Below are 22,899 nucleotides of genomic sequence, written 5' to 3'. Positions count from 1 at the left end.
AATGTTTACATAATAGCCTTAGAAACAATGCGATAAAACTACTCTTAGAGCTAGTTTGGAACCCCATTGTCCCAAGAAATTTTCATTTTTTTAAGGGAAATTAATTCATTTTTCCTTGAAAAAATAGGAATACCTTGGAAAAATGGATTTTCCAAACTAGCCCTTAATGAATAGCCTAAGCGATGGCATTAACATGTTTGCACTGAAGCAGAAAGCGAGGAAAAGGCGGACGAGTTAATACAACACAAAACCATAAAGCATGAACTTTAGTTTACACTTCCTCTTATTTTGGCCAATTGTATTCACAAGGTATGACGCTACTGATGAAACTGCACAAAGTCCACCGAATTGACAGGCGCCCTTGGGTACATAGCAGTGAGACTGGAAAGGTAACAAATGGAATACGGATACGTAGATAACCACGGAGACCCAGCAATGCTAAGGTATTGTTTGGTCACTGCATAACCGACGATGATGGTCACAACGCCTCGTGATGCCTCGTGCCTTAACAGCACCCGGATGATCTCTGGGCCCGGTTGCCACCCACCACGTCCACGGTATCTGGCACATACCTTCAAGAACAGATCGACAAGATCAAAAAAGAACGCTCAGAAAGAAATACAACCAAGAGAAAGAAACGAACGGTGCAGTCCTGAAACTATGCAAACATATCACCCAAAGAAAAGAACCAACGCATGGAAACAAAAAACAGGTCTGGTCCTCAGGAAAAGAGACCTGAACGATGATTTGACATAGATAATACTGAAAGAAGGGACCGACATAAGTTATTTAAATTCAAAATCTTACTACTCTAGTATTATTGCTGCAAATGATGCTAGTCCTGGTACACGATCCAATTACACCCCCAAAAAGAGGACCAGCAAAAGGTGTCTAGTTTTGTTGATGACTAACAACTGGAGCAAAAGACCCAACATGAGCATCACTTGATGTTTCGAACGTAATTAGTCTTGCTGCGGTTCTCCATTTTCTAGTACTTGCGATGATTAATGTCGCATAAAACCAGTACTGTCAAGTGTCAATCAAAAATGAAGAGGAAGGAGAATCAGTGTGCTTACAGTTCTTCCTCTGGCTCATTCTTCAGAGCATTCTTCACGATACACTGGAAGGCGTCTTCCACGTTCGTTCCGTCCTTAGCAGACGTCTCAAAGTACGGGATGTTCCCTTTGGAAGCACACCATGCCTTTGCCTTTTTCTCAGATACCTAAAATGAAAGTGGTTCACATTTCTAACCAGCACAATCTAGTTCAAGCGGAGAATTTATTCTGAGAGCAAATCGTGCAGTGGTGTTTACCACGCGGCTGTTGCCACCATCTACATCAACTTTGTTACCCAACAGAACAAAAGGGAAATTATCAGGATCTGATGGGCTAGCCTGCAGAGGGAAACATCCAAAGTTAGATAAAAAGACAGGATTGCTGTGAGACTGAACTAATAAACCATTGGAGATATTTCACCTGAATTAGAAACTCTTCTCGCCAGTTATTCAGGTTGTCAAATGATTTCATAGAATTAACATCATAGACTAGGACACAACAATCTGCTCCCCGGTAGAATGCAACGCCGAGACTCTGAAACCTTTCCTGGCCAGCAGTGTCCCATATCTACAAAGATATGTTGTTAAATACCCTAAACCAGCGGACAATACCTTTGACATTTCTCTTCACATCATATTATTCTGAATCTACATTTATTATGTACGCAATAGAGACGACCAAGATGAAGAAGCATAAAAAAATAACAGATATCTAGAAGGTTTGAAATTATCTGAACAGTCATCTGTTAATTAAGCAAAGATCAAGATTTCGGTCAAGTACAAAAAAGGGTTAATGACACACTTGTCCCAAATGCCCTATGCTAATCTAAACAACATCATGACAATCAGCAGCGCGATGCCAACATCTGATTCACTATTAATGAAAATAATGTACATGCCCACAAGTTGTGAAGAGTACACTTTTTACAATTTAGGAGGAGCGTTTTATAGCAGAAATACTTCGCTGCATTGTTTTGCTAATGCAGTAAATTAATGAAGCAATAAAATTGATGAACTGACATTTTGTCAACAAGAGCTAGTGCCGGAGCTCGATATTTCAAGTGCAAGCGAACTGCCTAAATAAAACAGCATATTGGGTAGACTGTGTCGGCCGCAACAAACATGATGCTATGGCCTAACAAGCAAGCATTCGAGTGTTTAACGGCAAACATCCTCTCTTATACTTTTTAAGCATCATGGCTGATAAATTCGCAAACTAATTAATAAAGTACTAAGTTGACGTAAAGAAACCGAACTACTCGCGGAGCACGGCACAGCATATGGATAGGGGAACCAATCTTACTTGCAGAGTGAAGAGCCTGTCCTCGAACTGCACCTCCTTGGTGAGGAAATCCGCGCCGATCGTAGCCTTGTACTGATTGCTGAACTTCTTGTTCACATATCTGAATTACATCACAGCTCAAAGAAAACAAGCCAACCAACCAGAAGAAATAAAAAAATCGACGAAACGAAATCAAGTCAGCTTGTCAAGAATCGATCCGAATCGCAGGATACTGGTTCATCAAGGAAGTCTTCCCAACCCTAGATCACAGGAAACAGAGATCAGCGAGAGACAAAAAGGCAAAGCGTTCGCAAGGGGGGAGCGGGAGTGGGGCCAGGGAGGAGGGGATCTGAAGCGCGCACCCACTATCGCCGAGGATGATGACCTTGAGCAGGGTGCGGCGGCGCGAGGCCATCGGGATCTAGGGCCCACACGGGGCGGCGATCTCGCGCGCGGGGACTGGAAGAGGAAGGCGGAGAGCCGGGGAGAGGGAGACCTGGCCAAGAGACTTGTTGGGGTTGGGGAGCCGTCGCGATGCGTTGCGTTTTGGGGTGGCCTGGTAGTGGTGGGCGCCTGTGATGAGGTGGCGGCCACACCGCGGCCCACAGATGAGCAACTCGCATCCGTTGTAGGTAAGGGCTGCATATCGAGACAGGCTCGGATCGGCAGAATTCGAGCTGGTTTCCCAGAGCTGTTTGACACAGCTGCTGCTTATTAAAGAAACAACTTATCTGATAAGCTAGTAAAAAACAGCTTCTGCTTGTTGTCTGTTTTTAGTTTATTTTAAAAAGCAGCTGAATTAATAAGCTGCTGCAAAAGCTGTCTGTTTGTCAGAACTTCTGCTTAAATTTGTGAAGAAGCTGAAAATAAGCTATGCCAAACAGGGCCTTAAACTAAAGAGTTGGCTCGGTTCGATTCGGCTCGTTAATCTAACGAGTCATAGAGTCAGTTTAGCTCGTTAAGCTAACGAATTATAGAGTCAGCCTAGTTCGGCATGTTTACGAGCTCGAGCTAACTGGTTTAGCTCACGAGCCACAATAGAAAAAACATTATGTGAAAGTCGCCTAGAGGGGGGGTGAATAGGGCGAAACTGAAATTTACAAATATAAACACAACTACAAGCCGGGTTAGCGTTAGTATTAAAGAAACGAGTCCGCAAGAGAGGGCTCAAAACAAATCCCAAGCAAATAAGCAAGTGAGACACGGAGATTTGTTTTACCGAGGTTCGGTTCTTGCAAACCTACTCCCCGTTGAGGAGGCCACAAAGGCCGGATCTCTTTCAACCCTTCCCTCTCTCAAACGATCCGCGGATCGAGTGAGCTTTCTTTTCTCAATCACTTGGAACACAAAGTTCCCGCAAGGACCACCACAAGCTTGGTGTCTCTTGCCTCAATTACAAGTGAGTTTGATTGCAAAGAAAGGATCAAGAAAGAAGAAAGCAATCCAAGCGCAAGAGCTCGAAAGAACACAAGCAAATCACTCTCTCTAATTACTATGGCGTTGTGTGGAGTTTGGAGAGGATTTGATCTCTTTGGTGTGTCTAGAATTGAATGCTAGAGCTCTTGTAGTAGTTGGGAAGTGGAAAACTTGGATGCAATGAATGATGGGGTGGTTGGGGTATTTATAGCCCCAACCACCAAATGTGGCCGTTGGGAGGCTGTCTGTTCGATGGCACACCGGACAGTCCGGTGTACACCGGACAGTCCGGTGCCCCCTGCCACGTCATCACTGCCGTTGGATTCTGATCGTTGGAGCTTCTGACTTGTGGGCCCGCCTGGGTGTCCGGTGCACACCGGACAGCTATTGTTCCTTGTCCGGTGTGCCGGAATGGGCGCGCCTGCCATCTGCGCGCGCAGAGCGCGCATTAAATGCGCAGCAGGTATCCGTTGGCGCGGAGATAGCCGTTGCTCCGGAGTCGCACCGGACAGTCCGGTGCACATCGGACAGTCCGGTGAATTTTAGCGGACTAGCCGTTGGAGTCTCCCGAAGCTGGCGAGTTCCTGAGGCCGACCTCCCTTGGCGCACCGGACACTGTCCGGTGTACACCGGACAGTCCGGTGAATTATAGCGCGAGTGCCTCTGGAAATTCCCGAAGGTGGCGAGTTTGGGGTGGAGTCCTCTGGTGCACCGGACACTGTCCGGTGGTGCACCGGACACTGTCCGGTGTACACCGGACAGTCCGGTGCTCCCAGACCAGAGGGCCTCCGGTTGCCACTTTGCTCCTTTGTTGAATCCAAAACTTGGCCTTTTTATTGGCTGAGTGTGAACCTTTTACACCTGTATAATCTATACACTTGGGCAAACTAGTTAGTCCAATTGTTTGTGTTGGCCAATTCAACCACCAAAATTAATTAGGGACTAGGTGTAAGCCTAATTCCCTTTCAATCTCCCCCCTTTTTGGTGATTGATGCCAACACAAACCAAAGCAAATATAGAAGTGCATAATTGAACTAGTTTGCATAATGTAAGTGTAAAGGTTGCTTGAATTTGAGCCAAAATAAAAACTTACAAGATATGCATGGATTGTTCTTTCTTATTTAACATTTTGGACCACGCTTGCACCACATGTTTTGTTTTTGCAAAATTCTTTTGTAAATTCTTTTCAAAGTTCTTTTGCAAATAGTCAAAGGTAGTGAATAAGAGTTTTGCAAAGCATTTTCAAGATTTCAAATTTTCTCCCCTTGTTTCGAATGCTTTTCCTATGACTAAACAAAACTCCCCCTAAATGAGGTTCTCCTCTTAGTGTTCAAGAGGGTTTTGATATATCATTTTGAAATACTACTTTCTCCCCCTTTTGAACACAATAGGAAAACCAAATGAAAAATATTCAACACTAAGTTTTTGAAATTGGTGCGGTCCTTTTGCTTTGGGCTCATTTCTCCCCCTTTTTGGCATGAATCGCCAAAAACGCAATCATTAGAGCCCTCGAAGTGCTATCTTCCCCTTTGGTCATAAATAAATGAGTTAAGATTATACCAAAGACGAAGTCCTTTTGCTTGGAATTCTCCCCCTAAAGATGGAGAGAAGCGCGGAGTGGCGGCGAAGGATGAGTTACGGAGTGGAAGCCTTTGTCTTCGCCGAAGACTCCAATTCCCTTTCAATATACCTATGACTTGGTTTGAAATAGACTTGAAAGCACATTAGTCATAGCATATAAAAGAGATATGATCAAAGGTATATAGAAGAGCAATGTGTGCAATCTAGCAAAAGAAATTGCGTGAATCAAGAATATTGAGCTCATGCCTAAGTTTGTTAAAAGATTGTTCATCAAGAGGCTTGGTAAAGATATCGGCTAATTGATCTTTAGTGTTAATGTAAGAAATCTCGATATCTCCCTTTTGTTGGTGATCCCTAAGAAAATGATAACGAATGGCTATGTGTTTAGTGCGGCTATGCTCGACGGGATTGTCGGCCATTTTGATTGCACTCTCATTATCACATAGCAAAGGGACTTTGGTTAATTTGTAACCATAGTCCCGCAGGGTTTGCCTCATCCAAAGCAATTGCGCGCAACAATGACCTGCGGCAATGTACTCGGCTTCGGCGGTGGAAAGAGCAACCGAATTTTGCTTCTTTGAAGCCCAAGACACCAAGGATCTTCCCAAGAACTAGCAAGTCCCCGATGTGCTCTTCCTATTGATTTTACACCCCGCCCAATCGGCATCAGAATATCCAATTAAATCAAATGTGGATCCCCTAGGATACCAAAGCCCAAACTTAGGAGTATACGCTAAATATCTCAAGATTCGTTTTACGGCCGTAAGGTGAGCTTCCTTAGGGTCGGCTTGGAATCTTGCACACATGCATACGGAAAGCATAATATCCGGTCGAGATGCACATAAATAGAGTAAAGAACCTATCATTGACCGGTATACCTTTTGATCCACGGACTTACCTCCCGTGTCGAGGTCGAGATGCCCATTAGTTCCCATGGGTGTCTTGATGGGTTTGGCATCCTTCATCCCAAACTTAGCAAGAATGTCTTGAGTGTACTTGGTTTGGCTAATGAAGGTGCCCTCTTGGAGTTGCTTCACTTGAAATCCTAAGAAGTACTTCAACTCTCCCATCATTGACATCTCGAACTTTTGTGTCATGATCCTACTAAACTCTTCACATGTAGATTCGTTAGTAGACCCAAATATAATATCATCAACATAAATTTGGCATACAAACAAATCATTTTCAAGTGTTTTGGTAAAGAGCGTAGGATCGGCCTTTCCGACTTTGAATCCATTTGCAATAAGAAAATCTCTAAGGCATTCATACCATGCTCTTGGGGCTTGCTTGAGCCCATAAAGCGCCTTAGAGAGCTTATAGACATGGTTAGGATACTCACTGTCTTCAAAGCCGGGAGGTTGCTCAACATAGACTTCTTCCTTGATTGGTCCATTGAGGAAGGCACTTTTCACGTCCATTTGATAAAGCTTAAAGCCATGGTAAGTAGCATAGGCTAATAATATGCGAATTGACTCAAGCCTAGCTACGGGTGCATAGGTTTCACCGAAATCCAAACCTTCGACTTGGGAGTATCCCTTGGCCACAAGTCGAGCTTTGTTCCTTGTCACCACACCATGCTCGTCTTGCTTGTTGCGGAAGACCCATTTGGTTCCTACAACATTTTGGTTAGGACGTGGAACTAAATGCCATACCTTATTTCTAGTGAAGTTGTTGAGCTCCTCTTGCATCGCCACCACCCAATCCGAATCTTGGAGTGCTTCCTCTACCCTGTGTGGCTCAAAAGAGGAAACAAACGAGAAATGTTCACAAAAATGTGCGACACGAGATCGAGTAGTTACCCCCTTATGAATGTTGCCTAGGATGGTGTCGACGGGGTGATCTCGTTGAATTGCTTGGTGGACTCTTGGGTGGGGCGCCATTGGTTCTTGCTCATCCTCCTTTTCTTGATCATTTGCATCTCCCCCTTGATCATTGCCGTCATCTTGAGGTGGCTCATTTGCTTGATCTTCTATTTCATCAACTTGAGCCTCATCCTCATTATGAGTCGGTGGGGATGCCTGCGTGGAGGAGGATGGTTGATCTTGTGCATTTGGAGGCTCTTCGGATTCCTTAGGACACACATCCCCGATGGACATGTTCCTTAGCGCGATGCATGGAGCCTCTTCTTCACCTATCTCATCAAGATCAACTTGCTCTACTTGAGAGCCGTTAGTCTCATCAAACACAACGTCACAAGAAACTTCAACTTGTCCAGAGGACTTGTTAAAGACTCTATATGCCCTTGTGTTTGAATCATATCCTAGTAAAAAGCCTTCTACAGTCTTAGGAGCAAATTTAGATTTTCTACCTCTTTTAACAAGAATAAAGCATTTGCTACCAAAGACTCTAAAATATGAAATGTTGGGCTTTTTACCGGATAGGAGTTCATACGATGTCTTCTTGAGGATTCGGTGAAGATATAACCGGTTGATGGCGTAGCAAGCGGTGTTGACCGCCTCTGCCCAAAACCGATCCGAAGTCTTGTATTCATCAAGCATGGTTCTCGCCATGTCCAATAAAGTTCTATTCTTCCTCTCCACTACACCATTTTGTTGTGGAGTGTAGGGAGAAGAGAACTCATGCTTGATGCCCTCCTCCTCAAGAAAGCCTTCGATTTGAGAGTTCTTGAACTCCGTCCCGTTGTCGCTTCTAATTTTCTTGATCCTTAAGCCGAACTCATTTTGAGCCCGTCTCAAGAATCCCTTTAAGGTCTCTTGGGTTTGAGATTTTTCCTGTAAAAAGAATACCCAAGTGAAGCGAGAATAATCATCCACAATAACAAGACAGTACTTACTCCCGCCGATGCTTATGTAAGCGATCGGGCCGAATAGATCCATGTGCAGGAGCTCCAGTGGCCTGTCGGTCGTCATTATGTTCTTATGCGGATGATGAGTGCCAACTTGCTTCCCTGCTTGGCATGCGCTACAAATCCTGTCTTTCTCAAAATGAACATTTGTTAATCCTAAAATGTGTTCTCCCTTTAGAAGCTTGTGAAGATTCTTCATCCCAACATGGGCTAGTCGGCGGTGCCAGAGCCAACCCATGTTAGTCTTAGCAATTAAGCAAGTGTCGAGTTCAGCTCTATCAAAATCTACCAAGTATAGCTGACCCTCTAACACTCCCTTAAATGCTATTGAATCATCACTTCTTCTAAAGACAGAGACACCAATATCAGTGAATAGACAGTTGTAGCCCATTTGACATAATTGAGATACGGAAAGCAAATTGTAGTCTAATGAATCAACAAGAAAAACATTTGAAATGGAATGGTCAGGTGAAATAGCAATTTTACCCAAACCTTTGACCAAACCTTGATTTCCATCCCCGAATGTGATCGCTCTTTGGGGATCTTGGTTTTTCTCATATGAGGAGAACATCCTTTTCTCCCCAGTCATATGGTTTGTGCACCCGCTGTCGAGTATCCAACTTGAGCCCCCGGATGCATAAACCTACAAAACAAGTTTAGTTCTTGACTTTAGGTACCCAAATGGTTTTGGGTCCTTTGGCATTAGACACAAGAACTTTGGGTACCCAAACACAAGTCTTGGAGCCCTTGTGCTTGCCCCCAACATATTTGGCAACTACCTTGCCAGATTTGTTAGTCAAAACATAAGATGCATCAAAAGTTTTAAATGAAATGTTATGATCATTTGATGCATTAGGAGTTTTCTTTCTAGGCAACTTAGCATGGGTTGGTTGCCTAGAGCTAGATGTCTCACCCTTATACATGAAAGCATGATTAGGGCCAGAGTGAGACTTCCTAGAATGAATTCTCCTAATTTTGCTCTCGGGATAACCGGCAGGGTATAAAATGTAACCCTCGTTATCCTGAGGCATGAGAGCCTTGCCCTTAACAAAATTGGACAATCTTTTAGGAGGGGCATTGATTTTGACATTGTCTCCCCTTTGGAAGCCAATGCCATCCTTGATGCACGGGCGTCTCCCATTATAAAGCATGCTACGAGCAAATTTAAATTTCTCATTTTCTAAGTTGTGCTCGGCAATTTTAGCATCTAGTTTTGCTATGTGATCATTTTGTTGTTTAATTAAAGCCATATGATCATGAATAGCATTAACATCAACATCTCTACATCTAGTACAAATAGATACATGCTCAACAATAGATGTAGAGGGTTTGCAAGAGTTGAGTTCAACAATCTTAGCATGAAGAATATCATTTTTATCTCTAAGATTGGAGATGGTAGTATTGCAAACATCTAGTTCTTTAGCCTTAGCAATTAAATTTACATTTTCTACCTTAAGGCTAGCAAGAGAAATGTTTAATTCTTCAATCCTAGCAAGCAAATCATCATTATTATCTCTAGGATTGGGAATTGAAACTTTACAAACATGTGAATCAACCTTAGCATTTAAACTAGCATTTTCATTCCTAAGGTTGTCAATCATCTCACGGCAAGTACTTAGCTCACTAGATAATTTTTCACATTTCTCAATTTCTAGAGCATAAGCATTTTTAACCTTAACATGTTTCTTATTTTCTTTAATTAGACAATCCTCTTGAGAATCCAGAAGGTCATCCTTTTCATGAATAGCACTAATCAATTCATTTAATTTTTCTTTTTGTTCCATGTTAAGATTGGCAAAAAGGGTACGCAAATTATCTTCCTCATCACTAGCATTATCATCACTAGAGGTTTCATTTTTAGTGGAGGATCTTGATTTTACCTTCCTTTTGCCGTCCTTTGCCATGAGGCACTTGTGGCCGACGTTGGGGAAGAGAAGTCCCTTGGTGACGGCGATGTTGGCGGCGTCCTCGTCGTCGGAGGAGTCGCTTGAACTTTCGTCGGAATCCCATTCCCGACAAACATGGGCATCGCCGCCCTTCTTTTTGTAGTACCTCTTCTTTTCTCTCCTCTTGCCCTTCTTGTCGTTATCCCTGTCACTGTCACTTGATAATGGACATTTTGCAATAAAGTGACCGGGCTTACCACACTTGTAGCAAACTTTCTTGGAGCGGGACTTGTAGTCTTTCCCTCTCCTTTGCTTGAGGATTTGGCGGAAGCTCTTGATGACGAGCGCCATTTCCTCATTGTCAAGCTTGGAGGCGTCTATTGGTTGTCGACTTGGTGTAGCCTCCTCCTTCTTTTCCTCCGTCGCCTTGAATGCGACGGGTTGAGCTTCGGATGTGGTGGGTTCGTCAAGCTCGTTGATCTTTCTTGAGCCTTCGATCATGCACTCAAAACTTACAAAATGCCCGATTACTTCCTCGGGGGTCATTTTAGTATATCTAGAATTACCACGAATTAATTGAACTTGAGTGGGGTTAAGGAAAATGAGAGATCTTAGAATAACCTTAACCATTTCGTGGTCGTCCCACTTTATGCTCCCGAGGTTGCGCACTTGGTTCACCAAGGTCTTGAGCCGGTTGTACATGTGTTGTGGCTCTTCCCCTTTGCGAAGCCGGAACCGACCGAGCTCCCCCTCGATCATTTCCCGCTTGGTGATCTTTGTAAGCTCATCTCCCTCGTGCGCGGTTTTGAGCACATCCCAAACCTCCTTGGCGCTCTTCAACCCTTGAACTTTGTTATACTCCTCTCTACTTAAAGAGGCGAGGAGTATCGTTGTCGCTTGAGAGTTGAAGTGCTCGATTTGGGCCACCTCATCCTCATCATAATCCTTGTCCCCTACCGATGGTACCTGTGCACCAAACTCAACAACATCCCATATACTTTTGTGGAGTGAGGTTAGATGAAATCGCATTAAATCACTCCACCTAGCATAATCTTCACCATCAAAAGTTGGTGGTTTGCCTAATGGGACGGAAAGTAAAGGTGCATGTTTAGAAATGCGAGGGTAGTGTAGGGGAATCTTACTAAACTTCTTACGCTCTTGGCGTTTAGAAGTTACGGAGGGCGCGTCGGAGCCGGAGGTCGATGTTGATGAAGTGTCGGTCTCGTAGTAGACCACTTTCCTCATCCTCTTTTGTTTGTCTCCGCTCCGATGTGGCTTGTGGGAAGAAGATTTTTCCTTCTTCTCTTTGTGGTGAGAAGAAGATTTCTTCTCCTTCCCTTTGTTGGAGGAGATCTTCTTCTTTTCCCTCCTCTTGGTGCGGGACTCTTCCGATGAAGTGCTCCCGTTGCTTGTAGTGGGCTTTTCGCCGGTCTCCATCTCCTTCTTGGCGTGATCTCCCGACATCACTTCGAGCGGTTAGGCTCTAATGAAGCACCGGGCTCTGATACCAATTGAAAGTCGCCTAGAGGGGGGGTGAATAGGGTGAAACTGAAATTTACAAATATAAACACAACTACAAGCCGGGTTAGCGTTAGTATTAAAGAAACGAGTCCGCAAGAGAGGGCTCAAAACAAATCCCAAGCAAATAAGCAAGTGAGACACGGAGATTTGTTTTACCGAGGTTCGGTTCTTGCAAACCTACTCCCCGTTGAGGAGGCCACAAAGGCCGGATCTCTTTCAACCCTTCCCTCTCTCAAACGATCCGCGGATCGAGTGAGCTTTTTTTTCTCAATCACTTGGAACACAAAGTTCCCGCAAGGACCACCACAAGCTTGGTGTCTCTTGCCTCAATTACAAGTGAGTTTGATTGCAAAGAAAGGATCAAGAAAGAAGAAAGCAATCCAAGCGCAAGAGCTCGAAAGAACACAAGCAAATCACTCTCTCTAATTACTATGGCGTTGTGTGGAGTTTGGAGAGGATTTGATCTCTTTGGTGTGTCTAGAATTGAATGCTAGAGCTCTTGTAGTAGTTGGGAAGTGGAAAACTTGGATGCAATGAATGATGGGGTGGTTGGGGTATTTATAGCCCCAACCACCAAATGTGGTCGTTGGGAGGCTGTCTGTTCGATGGCACACCGGACAGTCCGGTGCACACCGGACAGTCCGGTGCCCCCTGCCACGTCATCACTGCCGTTGGATTCTGACCGTTGGAGCTTCTGACTTGTGGGCCCGCCTGGGTGTCCGGTGCACACCGGACAGCTACTGTTCCTTGTCCGATGTGCCGGAATGGGCGCGCCTGCCATCTGCGCGCGCAGAGCGCGCATTAAATGCGCAGCAGGTATCCGTTGGCGCGGAGATAGCCGTTGCTCCGGAGTCGCACCGGACAGTCCGGTGCACATCGGACAGTCCGGTGAATTTTAGCGGACTAGCCGTTGGAGTCTCCCGAAGCTGGCGAGTTCCTGAGGCCGACCTCCCTTGGCGCACCGGACACTGTCCGGTGTACACCGGACAGTCCGGTGAATTATAGCGCGAGTGCCTCTGGAAATTTCCGAAGGTGGCGAGTTTGGGGTGGAGTCCTCTGGTGCACCGGACACTGTCCGGTGGTGCACCGGACACTGTCCGGTGTACACCGGACAGTCCGGTGCTCCCAGACCAGAGGGCCTCCGGTTGCCACTTTGCTCCTTTGTTGAATCCAAAACTTGGTCTTTTTATTGGCTGAGTGTGAACCTTTTACACCTGTATAATCTATACACTTGGGCAAACTAGTTAGTCCAATTGTTTGTGTTGGCCAATTCAACCACCAAAATTAATTAGGGACTAGGTGTAAGCCTAATTCCCTTTCATTATGCATATAATAATCAATTTCTAATTAAATCCAAACTAATTTAATAATTAAAAATAATAATTATATCTAGAGTTTCACAGACCACATCAATGTAACACCAAATTAACACAATTCATCACTCATCGATTCACAATTCATGTCGTGTTCATCAGTTAAACCCCACAACGATATTCGCATAACCCAATTTAAACACATAGACATAGTTTATCAATCATTAGTTTAACTTATAGGCCATAGACACCACATATATATACAATATGTTCATCAATTGTTGCATAAATAATATGCATATAGTTTCGTTTTGCTAAAATATGGTAGCTCGTTTAGCTCGCGAGCTAGGGTGGATATCGAGCCAGCTGAGCTCGTTATGGCTCGTTACTTTAACGAGCCAGCTCGGCTCGACTCGTTATACTAACGAGCTAAACATCTGGCTCAGCTCGGCTCGTTAGGAAGCTCGAGCCAGCTCGTTAAGCTTTCAAGCCACACAACTAAATACAAAGATCTATGTACATAAATATATATGTCGGGGACCATAATTCGGGGTACCCTCAAGGCTCCTAATTCTCAGCTGGTAACCCCCATCAGCACAAAGCTGCAAAGGCCTGATGGGTACGACTAAGTCAGGGATCGGTCCATTCGAGGGACCCGACCACGCCTCGCCCGAGCCCAGCCTCGGGCAAGGGCAGCCGACCCCAGAGGATCTCCGTCTCGCCCGAGGCCCCCCTCCAGCGACGAGCATACTTCCGGCTCGCCCGAGGCCCAGTCTTCGCCAAGAAGCAACCCTGGCCAAGTCGCCACGCCAACCGACCAAATCGTAGGGGCATTTAATGCAAAGGTGGCCTGACACCTTTATCCTGACGCGCGCCCTTCAGTCGACAGAGCCGAAGTGACCGCAGTTACTTCGTCGCTCCACTGATCGGCCTTATAGAAGGACAGCCGCCTGCGCCGCTCCGACTGCTGCGCCACTCGACAGAGTGAGGCTGACAGGCAGTCAGGCCCGGCCTCAGGCACCATAGGAAACTCCGCTCCGCCCGACCCAGGGCTCGGACTCGGGCTCAGCCCCGGAAGACGGCGAACTCCGCTCCGCCCGACCCAGGGCTCGGACTCGGGCTCAGCCTTTGAAGACGCCGAATTCCGCTCCGCCCGACCCAGGGCTCGGACTAGGGCTCTGCCCCGGAAGACGGCGAACTCCGCTCCGCCCAACCCAGGGCTCGGACTTGGGCTCAGCCTCGGAAGACAACAAACTCCGCTTCGCCCGACCCCAGGGCTCGGACTCAGCCCTGGCCTCAGCCGACGGTCTCTGCCTCGCCCGACCCAGGGGCTCGGACTCGACCTCGGCCACGGAAGACAGACTCGACCTCGACCTCGGAGGAGCCTCCACATCGCCCAACCTGGGGCGCGGACCGACCACGTCAACGGGAGGCGCCATCATTACCCTACCCCAAGCCGACTCAGGCTACGGGGGACAAGACCGACGTTCCATCTGGCTCGCTCTGCCAGATAGGCAATGATGGCGCCCCGCACGCTCTGTGACGACGGCGGCTCTAAGCCCCTTACGGAAGCAAGAGGACGTCAGCAAAGACTCGACAGCTCCGACAGCTGTCCTTCCGCCAGGCTCCAGCGCTCCTCCGACGGCCACGACACCACACGAACCAGGTGCCAAAACCTCTCCGACCGCCACGATGGCGTGTACTTAGGGCGCTAGCTCTCCTCCGCTAGACACGTAGCACTCTGCTACACCCCCTATTGTACACCTGGATCCTCTCCTTACGCCTATAAAAGGAAGGACCAGGACCCTCTTACAGAGGGTTGGCCGCGCGGGGAAGGGGACGGGACGACGCGTAGAGTCCCTCGCTCTCTCCTCCGCGGACGCTTGTAACCCCCTACTGCAAGCGCACCCGACCTGGGCGCAGGACAACACGAAGGTCGCGGGTTTCCCCTCTTGCCTGTCTCCCTCCGTGGTTCCCCCCTTCATGCTCCGTCTCGCGCCGACCCATCTGGGCTGGGGCACGCGGCGACATTTCACTCGTCGGCCCAGGGACCCCCCGGTCTCGGAACGCCGACAATATATAACCGAAAAATCATATTTTAAGTGTTTAACACTGCAAACCCAAACCATTTATAATACTATTATCATATCATTGTCCTAGCTTCTAACTTTTAATATTAAATTAAATAACCAAATATGTATTAACTTACAGATTTACAAATCCTTATTATAATAAGATAGCAACAAGCATCATTATAAAATAATTCATCATCCATTCCACAAATATGTAACATTCTATTGCACAACACTAACATCATATGCTGCTAGAAACAAAGTTCACAAAACCATAACCAATAATCAAATATTAAATACGCAATGTAGGTATGTAGTCATGCAATAATACAAATATTTAAGCAAATGACACATCCATACATGTCCATATCACAGATCATAACTACGAGAAAACAAGACTATGAGAGATGAGACGACACCAACAACTAGACAAACTTGTGTTGTGGCTTGACTCGTTTGGCTCACGAGCTAGCTCACGAGCTAACCCGAGCTGGCTCATTAGAGAACCGAGCTAGAATGCTTGCTTGGCTCGCTACAAAATTAAAACGAGCCGAGTCGAGCCGAGCTACTAACGAGCCGTGTCGAACGAGTTATCGAGCCACGAGTATTTCGTCCAGCCCTAAACCGAGCTAGGATGTCAGATCAACTCATGAAAAAATTCAAACGGGCCTATCCGAGTTGAGCCGAGCTGACCACAAACCGAGCGAACCGACGAGCCACAAGCATTTCATCCAGCTCTAGTTGTAGGTCTTCGTACCACTCCCACTACTGCTTTGGAGCGCCTTCGTCCAATTGTTTTTATAAGAGCACAAGCGTGACATATACAAATGCTATATAATTTAAAACGAGTATATTTTATATATTTTAGAGGCTCAATAAATTATTTTGTTCCAACAGTAAAGCCCTAAATTTAGATTATAGGTCAACTTACTACGGTACAATATATTTAAGACACTTGAGAGGATGCTAATTTTTGACCAAAATTTATAAATTAAGTCACTGTTGGAGTAGCTTTTTTCTGTGTAGGGCCCTATATTTCAAATTGAAGCACCAGTTTGGGACATTGTTGCATATGCTCTAATGTGAATAGGAATGGTATTAGAGCCTGACGGTGTGGTTAGTTTGGCTTTTGACTTCGACTTTTGTCCTCTAAAAACCAAAAGCTAAATTAAAGGGTTATGATATGTGATATGTACATGTGTGAGTGTGTCATATGCTTAAATATCTGCGTTCTTGCATCCCATATTTAGGGTGGCGCAGAGTAATCCATAATTGTAAAGGTTAGATATAAATTTACCGTATGTTGTCTTGGAGTCTTTATAGAACATAGTTATTGTTATTGTTGATAAAAATAAAGTTTTACCGATAATTTTGTGAAGATTTATATTGCTTATGCTTAGAGGGTGTTTGGCATAGCTTCAGAGCAAAATTTTAAGGAAAAGCTGGCTAGAGCCACCTAAACGCCTCTAACTATAAAGTTGCAAACTCCATAGGATTTTAAGATCTACGGTATAAATTTTTGGAGTACCTCTTTTTGTTAAAAAGCAACGTAGACATAAAGCTTAAAGTTATTAATTCGCCACTACTACATGTTATGAGAAAGCAATCTAGACTCTGTAGAGTTTTGAAGTATAACTGCTTTGAAGTAGAGGTAGAGCGGAGCCATGACAAAAACACCCTCAGTATTTTCTCGAACACGTATTATGAGGATCATGCGGAGATTAGTATATAGCCTACCAATCATGTGACTTTAGGGTCATCATTTGATGGTGTTGGAGGTCTGGATTGAGGTGAGAGTGTAGACGCCAATGGATGTTAACTATCCACCTAGCATTCAGCAAATCTCTTGTAGCTAAAAAGGCACGTGGGTCAGAAGAGGAATCAAGCCGCTGCGTCTTACTCGATATCTTTTGTTCTCCAAAACTTGACTGGAAGTAGTTTTACTTTTATCTAGCAAACCCTTGGACCGAAATGATACGAGGAAGCTAGAAAAGTTCCATCCCTACCACTAACCTGAATTCCTAATTACCTGTATGGTGTAACAAACGTTAATAAATTAAAGAACCCAAGAAGGAACTTTACGGCAACCCGCCGGCAAAAAAAAAATTTGTAACTCCGTTGCGAGCGTCACTCGTCGGCGCGTCCCGACCGCGTGCGGCGGGTCATCCCGTCGGCGACGCCGATCTCGCCGGACCTCTGCCCGTCCCTCCCTGCGCTGGCCGCCTCGCTCGTGGCGCCGTCGTCGCTGGAGCTGGACGACGACGGGTGCAGCCCGTACTCGCTGGTCGCTTCGCTCACGTAGCTCCTGCTCGTGTCCTCGGTGAGGAAGCCCCCCGTGGAGGAGGCCGCCGGCACGAACGCCAACCGCCTCATCCGCCGCAGCTGGTCGGCCGCGCCGTCGTCCACGGTCCCGCTCTGCCCCGGCGCCACGCCGCCGTTGAGGGCCTCCGCCGACATCTGCCCTTCCAGGAACCGCACGATCTGTGTTGTCCATGGATCGACGAAAACAAACACGTGCGCTGCTGTTAGTGTGTGTCGGTTAAGCTCACGTCGTACTGCAAAAGTCTGCGGGCGAACGAATTGAAATGGCCGCGATCGGCAAGTGCCAGCCACCTCACCTGGCCCATCCGGGGGCGGGTCCGGGCCGTGGACCGCACCGCAGCGGCGGCGCAGGCGATGAGCCGGCGCATGTCGACGCCGTCGTAGTTGGTGCCCAGGATCGGGTCGGTCAGCTCGTCCAGGGCGTCCTCTCCGAGAGCTCTCGCCAGCCTAGGCTTCGACTGCACCAAAAACATCCACAGGCAGAATGGCAGCAGAGTCAGTCACCTCGCTCTGCACGAACAGCTAGCCAGTCAAAACAACCAAGGTAAAAACCCACCCAAGAAACCAGAGTCTCGTCGTTGTCTGGCTCCGGCGACAGGACAGGCGTCATCCCTGTGATCAGCTCAAGAAGCACGACCCCGAACGAGTAGACGTCGGACCGGTCCGTTACTTTGCCGGTGGTGGCGTACTCCGGCGCCAGATATCTGAAGAAAAAAAACGAAACGAGTTCGTCACTGACAGTGCATGCATGTATTCTAGTTTCTACTACAGTCGTAGACTTCTTAGTCACAAGAGGTTTACCCAAAGGTTCCCATAACACGCGTGGAGACGTGAGTGTCGTCTGCCGGCTGTATCTTGGCCAACCCAAAGTCTGAAACCTGCACACCAGATGTTCATTTTTTTAGACAAATGCATGACATCCAGAATTCACACGCCTTGAGCTGAAATCACTTGCCTTGGGCTCGAAATTGTAATCCAGAAGTATGTTTGCCGCCTTGATGTCACGGTGGATAATCTTAGGATCACCTGAAACCAACAAACACAAAGCAGTTTCACACAAAAAACGAAAAGAAAAGAAATAAAGAAGAAAGAAAAAAGAAAACACGCAAGCACAGTGCTGCTGGAACTCACAGTCCTCGTGCAAGTATGCCAGTCCCTTGGCGGACCCAAGTGCGATCCTCCACCTCTGCTGCCAATCCAGCACCGGGCGACCACTCCCTGTAAACAATGCAAAACCCACCTCAGGCGAGCCGTTCCCGTGCACGCAATGCAAACCCATGCCACGAGCATGGACGGGCACCAGCACGTAAAAAGAACGCTGTCACGTACGTACGTACCGTGCAGGTGGAGCTCGAGCGTCTTGTTGGGCACGTACTCGTAGACGAGCAGGCGCTGGTCGCCGTGGATGCAGTAGCCGACGAGGGACACGAGGTGGCGGTGGTGCACGCGGCTGATGATCTCCACCTCGGCGCGGAACTCGCGGTCGCCCTGCCCGCTCCCGGGCCGCAGGCGCTTGATGGCCACCTCGCCGCCGCCGCCGCCGCGCTCCAGCGTGCCGCGGTACACGTGCCCGAACCCGCCCTGCCCCAGCAGGTTGGCGTCCGAGAACCCGCGCGTCGCCGCCACCAGCTCCGCGTACGACACGGTGCCGCCCGTGAACAACGGCGGCGGCGGCGGCGGCGGCGGGCGGAGGGGCCCCAAGAGCACGCCGCTGCTGCTGCCGCTGCTGGTCTGCCACGACTGCCCGAGCATCTGCTGCGAGTAGTGCGACTGCGGCTTCGCTTGCTGGTGCGACCACGTCACCGGCAGCCCGCGGGGGCCGTAGACGTTGCCTGAGGATGCAATATTGGGAAAAGTTAGAACAACAACAGCAAAAAGTTGAAAAAACAAGACACCAATACAATACGTGGAATTTTGACCTCTTTTGGTCACCCGTCGTCACTGACGGGAGTCTCATGATTTGTTACGACGACTTAACAGTCTACTCAACCCAGAAACAGAAATCTAACGAGAAAAAGCAGCACGCTAGTACTATCAAACACGTACGTAAAGCGATCAATGACGCCCGCAGAGAACTCTAGAACGTATAATAAGCAGTATGCAAGTACCAAACACGTAAAAGTGATCGATGACGCAGAGATCTCTAGACTGCACGCACTTGTATAGACAATTAGCCATCGCTGTTTCCATGGACGAGTTCATCATCAACGATGACCGACTTTTACGCGGCAAGCTGCCGTGAGTCACGACTCACGCACGCACTTGAACAGAAAAGGAACACGGTTTATCCCGCAAGAGCCGCCGGCCGTTCAGCTTCGACGAGACAACAACCAGCTGATCCCCGGGCCATGCATGTCCATGGTGCACGTGTCGCCATCGTCACCAACACCGGCGAAGGTGGCTCCTGTGCCGCCGCCGGCGCACGAGTGGCGAGTGCGCGACTGCGCGTCGACCTAGGCGCGGGCCCCGCGCGCGGGCACGCCAACTTCTTACGTTGCTTGACGCGCGCGCGCACTCACGGCGTGCGTGTCCAACACTACTGCGCTGTGGTGCGCTTGCACCGGCCAAGGCCATAGCGTGTCGCTCAAACGTATGGGGGTATAGGAGCGTTGTTGGCATACGTACGTACCGGGCGGAGAGCTGCGGCGGCGTTGACGGCTCTTCTTGGAGCAGCAGAGGCAGTAGATGAGGCCGACTATGAGGCCGAGCATGACCACCGTTGCGACGGCCACGGACACGCCGATCACAGTCCCGTTTGAACCTGACGGCGCCGGAGGTGCGAATGATGTCGTGGAAGAAGGGCCATCACTTGGGGACGACGGGGTTACGCCGGGAGGAGGAGGGTGAGACGGAATTACGCCAGGAGGAGCAGGAGGGGCATGCGGAGATCGCGGAGCAGGAGTCGGCGAGGGCGGCCGTCTGCTGGGCGCCGCTGGAGGGTCTGGCCGGAGTGGAGATGGCGTCGCGGGTGGTGGCTCCGGCGTTCGCGGGGATGGTGGTATGATTGGAGCTGGGACACCTGGGGGAGACGGAGTCACTGGCGAAGGTGGAGACGGCCTTGCCGGGGAAGGCAATGGTGGCACCGGTATTGATGGAGATGGCATCACTGGAGACGGCGGAGACGGCACTGGTGGCACTGGCGTCACGGGAGAAGGCGGCGACGGCAAGGGTGGTGCTGGAGGAGTGGGTGTTGGTGGTACCGGAGCCACGGTAGGAGGGGACGGCGTCACTGGTGCTGGCACCGCAGGGGATGGCGGCGGTAATGGCGTCAGTGGTGTCGCAGGCGTCACTGGAGGCGACGGCGGCGTGGGCGTTGGCGCAGGCACCGGCGGCATTGGAGGCGCCGGAGTGGGCGTTGACGGTGAAGGCGGCGTGATCGTCGGTTGGGACGGTGTGGGAGTTACTGGCGCAGGGATCGCTGGCGGCGATGGAGGAGAGATTACTGATGGCGCAGGCAACGGTGGTGGCATCACCGGTGCAGGTGGAGAAGGTATTGGTGGCTGCGGTATAGGAGAAGGAGACGCCGGTGGAGCAGCTGGTACTGGTATAGCCGGTGGCTGTGGTATAGGAGCAGGAGACGCCGGTGGTGCAGATGGTGTCACCGGTGGCTGCGGCGTAGGAGGAGACGCCGCTGGCGGCGGAGCAGCAGGAGTCACTGGCGATTGCGGCAGAGGAGCCGGTGGCGCCGGCGGGGCAGATGGCGTGGGTCCCGGGGGTGGAGTAGATGGCGCCAGCGGTGGAGGCGAAAGTGCCGGCGGAGCAGATGGAGGCGCTGGCGGTTGCACGGGGGGCGAGAGAAGCGGCGGGGCGGGTGGCGAAGGAGCCGGACGATCAGGCGGCGGAGACACCGTTGCCGGTGGGCCAGCAGGAGGAGTCCCTGGAGGAGAAACAGCCGGCGGAGCAACCGGGGTCGGTGGCGGCGGCGGCGGCGGAACTGGCGCTTGCGGTGGTGGAAGCGACGGGGCTGCAGCGGACGTGGTCGAGTTCGACGGCTCTGGAGTGCTTGGAGAAGGAGGCGACAGGGCTGCAGCTGCAGCTGCAGGAGTAGAAGTAGATGGAGGCGAAGTATTGGATGGTGGAGGGGCCGACATGGCGGCGGCTGCGTGCGCGGCCACCACCCCGTCACGCGTCGCCGTGGGAGGCCGGGGCCTGGAGCGCGGAGATCTCGTAGTTTCCGTTCGCTTTTAAGCGTGGCGCCATTGTGGACTTCCCGAAATCTTAACGACCAGAATTGGATTGGATTGTGAAACGAGCACGGCGTTTTTGGCGGCCGCTACACCGCTACATCTACATGCGTGTTCCACGTCTCCATGGACTTCAGATTATCCATATATGCGTATAGAATCTTACTTATTTAGAGAATCTTTATTTTTTACTCTCTATTTGACTCTTTATTTGTCTCTCTATAAATATTAACCTCTATATATAACATCTCATTCCAACAGACTCTTCAACGTACAAGTTAGCTTGGCTAGCGAGAGTTGCTAGTCAAATTTGACTAATAAGGTAGTCAATTTAGAGAGCCGGATAGCTTGTCAAGTTAAATGACTAATCTGTTGGAGAGCAACTTTTCTATTAATTAACTAAAATTTAGCTTGATAAGCTATTTAACTAGTCTCTTGGAGATGCTCTTATACCTGTATCCCGCTAGAAAGTCCTCAAACTCTAATATTCATATCAATTAAAGTATCAAATAAACACATAAATATAAGTTTAACATAAAAGTATAGCAAACCATGTTATTACATAATTTAGTTAAAAATAATAGCGCGAGAAGTATTTTGTTTTAGCTAAGATGTGCTTTATTATTGATAATAACAGTATGATGTGGATATATTTTAACCACGGATACACGAGTATGAGTGATATCCACCATACCGTACCGTCTACTCAACAGATAAAGATTCTACCCACTAGTATATCTGTGGATAGAGAAACTATGTCATACTCCTTCGTATATCAGACAAAACTTATCAAATTTTTTAGGTTTCTAGTATCTATTGCCATCTCTAGCCCGACGAGAGGAACTGCACCGGACCGTGTCGGACGTCGCAGCCTGACGCCTGAGAGAACGTCGGGCCATATGTCTCCAGATTTGGACCGTGTCCCAGGCAATACCGGCCCAATTGCGGCGCAACTACTGGACCGATCTGGCTCGCGCGATTGTGCCGCAGGGCGAGCCCACTGATGTGCTGTAGTGGAGCCTTATCTGGATCACAACGTTATTATGAGCCTTCTTTCTTTCTCAGTGCAGACTGGAATAATTCATCTCCATCAGACCATCATTAATTAACTAATGTTCCTTATTGTTTTTTTTTCTTGAGGCTGAAGCCCTGAGTAGGAACACGTCGGAGTGGGTGTGCAACTTTGAATATTGCAGCTGGTGCAGTGCTGTGTCTATGTACTTGAGAGAGCTGAGACTACAGGGCGCAAGTGTACAGCGGGGTTGGCGCTATCTTGAGCTAGCTAGCTAGCAATGATCGATCTTTCATAGGAAGCACCGTCGTATATAATTGAAGTGGTCCTCTCACTAACTACGCACTTACTAAGCTCCAGTAGTGAGCTAGTGATAATTGCTGCTAATCATGGGCGATCAACAGCTTTCCAGAAAGGATGCAGGATAAAAGCTCCAGTAGTCACCTCATC

General features: G+C 48.4%; 2 protein-coding genes across 2 annotated transcripts; both read right to left on the bottom strand.

Annotated features, from left to right (window-relative positions):
- Positions 1–256: 256 nt before the first annotated feature.
- LOC100383121 (uncharacterized) lies at positions 257–2,848 on the bottom strand. Its single transcript, NM_001175787.1, has 7 exons — positions 2,699–2,848; positions 2,570–2,596; positions 2,358–2,457; positions 1,476–1,622; positions 1,313–1,393; positions 1,077–1,222; positions 257–572 (listed from the first exon to the last, which is right to left on the bottom strand). The coding sequence occupies exons 1-7, from the start codon at positions 2,749–2,751 to the stop codon at positions 506–508; spliced, it is 621 nt and encodes a 206-aa protein (NP_001169258.1). The 5' UTR covers positions 2,752–2,848; the 3' UTR covers positions 257–505.
- Positions 2,849–16,803: 13,955 nt separating this feature from the next.
- LOC103630609 (proline-rich receptor-like protein kinase PERK2) lies at positions 16,804–21,440 on the bottom strand. The gene is made up of 8 exons (XM_008651656.3): positions 19,883–21,440; positions 18,591–19,085; positions 18,385–18,471; positions 18,209–18,279; positions 18,055–18,131; positions 17,810–17,957; positions 17,550–17,711; positions 16,804–17,412 (listed from the first exon to the last, which is right to left on the bottom strand). The coding sequence occupies exons 1-8, from the start codon at positions 21,342–21,344 to the stop codon at positions 17,059–17,061; spliced, it is 2,856 nt and encodes a 951-aa protein (XP_008649878.1). The 5' UTR covers positions 21,345–21,440; the 3' UTR covers positions 16,804–17,058.
- Positions 21,441–22,899: the final 1,459 nt, after the last annotated feature.

Source organism: Zea mays, chromosome 6 (genome assembly GCF_902167145.1).
Source record: "Zea mays cultivar B73 chromosome 6, Zm-B73-REFERENCE-NAM-5.0, whole genome shotgun sequence".
In the NCBI taxonomy this organism is placed as follows: domain Eukaryota; kingdom Viridiplantae; phylum Streptophyta; class Magnoliopsida; order Poales; family Poaceae; genus Zea; species Zea mays.
This window is presented reverse-complemented; position numbering and strand designations above follow the sequence as displayed.